Here is a 2500-nt window from a genome sequence, read left to right on the forward strand (position 1 = left end):
TGCTTGGATTGGAGATAGTTTGATGTAGGTTTCATAAAATACCCTGCATTTCCTACAGGTGTGTGTAGTGCTGTGTTCAGTGTGACAGAGTGTGCTCAGGTCTGAATCATGTAGGCTTGGGCTTGCCTGGCCCTGCCTGTTAACATCGGCTCTGCAACTGAGCTGAAGAAGACCATCTGTCTGGAGGTGACTTGAAGTACTGTACTTAAGTACACATTTGAGGAATTTTGACTTTACTGGAGTATTTTCAATTTGCAGTCTAGGCCACAACATCTCAGAGGCAAATATTGTACTTTTTACTCCACTATAATTATTTGAAAACTTGAGTTACTAGTTACTTTGTAGATTTTCATTATTACAAAACATGCATTAAACACTTTACCCCATACTTTGGCTATTTGAAAATAGCAGACCTACAAGCTTTCGTTGTGAGCTTGTAGATCGGCTATTTTCAAAATACTTTTTAACATTTTGAAGACTTGTGTAATGGGACATTTTGTATAATGAGTACTTTTACTTGGTTACTTAGTTATGGTAAGTGTAGCCGTGTTTGTGCGCATAGCGTCTCTCACAGTAAAATCCTCAGTGTTCATTATCCAGACCAGTTGTAATTGTGAGTGTGCAAATAGAACCATGCTTTCATTTGTACAGTCATTAAGAAGGTGAGAATAAGCCACCACACAATACAATACATGTCCTTTCCTTTGTTGACAGTGGGATAATATGAACATCATATGCAAATTAGCCATGAGGTGGTCTTAGAATGTCAACAAACAGCACATGTTTCCACGCCGACCCAAATAGACTACCCAAACAAAATAGTGGAGCACTTGGCTTGGGCCTGCACGTTTAATTATATTCATCTAGATCTACCTATCTGTGTTGCATTTTTACTGCTGTTGATGATATGACCTCAGCACGGGGACTGATGGTTATCTTAAATGATAATAACGGGTTCATAAATGACGTATTGATTACGTGAATCAGCTGTGTCGGGAGGTATCTAAAACATTTAGGACAGGTGGTAATAATGGATGCGTACATTTACATTAGCCTACTTAGAACTATGGACTCCACAAAGCGATACGAGGCCACTTCTTAACGTCATCATGCATGATGTGTTAAGCATGTGTACTAGAGTGCCCCACACGAAGCACTCTAGTTTAAGCCATTCATTTAGTTTGGTTCGGTTGTAATGACAGCCACGCACAGCACACGTTGTCCCTGAGCTCATTGTGACGTTAAGAAAAGCCGAGTCTTAATAACAAACGTTCTTGGAGTCAGAATCGCTATGCGACCTGTGATGCTGCAGCTACGTTCTGCTGGCAAATGTAAACACACTGAGCTGCTACTTTCTACTTCCGGTCCCTCCGCAGGATGTTTCCCACACATCAGGAAACTACCCACGGAAACAGGTGGATAGGCAAACATCCAGCGAAAATAGCAGATTGACAAGCGACAACTCGTCATACTCTTAGATGTGTTATTTTCACTATTTGAGGCACACTGGATTAATAAAGGGTTGAAGTGTTTGTTTTTTTTAAACTCACGGTTGGACGGGTCGAAGGCGCTGTACTCGGCCCTGAACCCTTTATCTGTGAAAGCTTCGTCTGAGTGGAACTTCACCTCCAACATGTTAGACTGACTGGTGACCGCTAGAGAGGACAGCTCACCACAGTACCTAGAGAGAGAGAGAGAGAGAGAGAGAGAGGTCAACATGTTAGACTGACTGGTGACCGCTAGAGAGGACAGCTCACCACAGTACCTAGAGAGAGAGAGAGAGAGAGAGAGAGAGGTCAACATGTTAGACTGACTGGTGACCGCTAGAGAGGACAGCTCACCACAGTACCTAGAGAGAGAGAGAGAGAGAGAGAGAGAGGTCAACATGTTAGACTGACTGGTGACCGCTAGAGAGGACAGCTCACCACAGTACCTAGAGAGAGAGAGAGAGAGAGAGAGAGAGGTCAACATGTTAGACTGACTGGTGACCGCTAGAGAGGACAGCTCACCACAGTACCTAGAGAGAGAGAGAGAGAGAGAGAGAGAGAGAGAGAGGTCAACATGTTGGTCTGACTAGTGACCGCTAGAGCATTGGTTCTCAAAGTGGGGTCCGGGGACCCCCAGGGGTACTTGATGGGGTTCCAGGGGGTCCCCAGCTAAATGATGGACAGGAACCAAATGGACCCATACGGGTCTGTAACTCTGAGAGTGTACAAATGGGTCCATTTGGTTCCATTGTCCACTCTCAGAGTTAGATTAACATTGATTTTATAATATAAATTCGGGTCCCAGAGGTATAAATGCCATTAAATGGGGTCCGTAGCCTAATGCATGTCAAACTGGGGGTCCTTGACATTAAAATGGTTGAGAATCACTGCTAGAAAGCCGTATAAATCTTCTCTTATTTGGGTCCATGGCTTATCTTTTGAAATGGGGGTCCGAGGGCTAATAAGTGTCAATTTGGGGGTCCTTGACATGAAAAAGTTTGAGAACCACTGCG

The 2500-nt window shown here is 43.8% G+C and overlaps 2 protein-coding genes across 2 annotated transcripts in view; one reads left to right on the plus strand and one right to left on the minus strand.

Annotated features, from left to right (window-relative positions):
- Positions 1-195, plus strand: part of kirrel3l (kirre like nephrin family adhesion molecule 3, like) — a gene marked incomplete at its 3' end in the record, with an annotated part of 48366 nt that extends 48171 nt beyond the window's left edge. The window contains 1 exon segment of the mRNA XM_084048641.1: positions 115-195. Coding sequence (XP_083904767.1) covers positions 115-195 — 81 coding nt within the window.
- A 788-nt stretch (positions 196-983) lies between these two features.
- st14 (ST14 transmembrane serine protease matriptase) overlaps positions 984-2500 on the minus strand; it is a gene marked incomplete at its 3' end in the record, with an annotated part of 55369 nt that continues 53852 nt past the window's right edge. The window contains exons 11-12 of the mRNA XM_084048653.1: positions 1551-1681; positions 984-1003 (exon numbers count right to left, since the gene is read on the minus strand). Of these exons, the coding sequence (XP_083904779.1) occupies positions 984-1003; positions 1551-1681 (151 nt within the window). The remainder of the gene's footprint in view (positions 1004-1550; positions 1682-2500) is intronic.

Source organism: Gymnoscopelus microlampas (genome assembly GCF_963454915.1).
Source record: "Gymnoscopelus microlampas genome assembly, chromosome: 3".
In the NCBI taxonomy this organism is placed as follows: domain Eukaryota; kingdom Metazoa; phylum Chordata; class Actinopteri; order Myctophiformes; family Myctophidae; genus Gymnoscopelus; species Gymnoscopelus microlampas.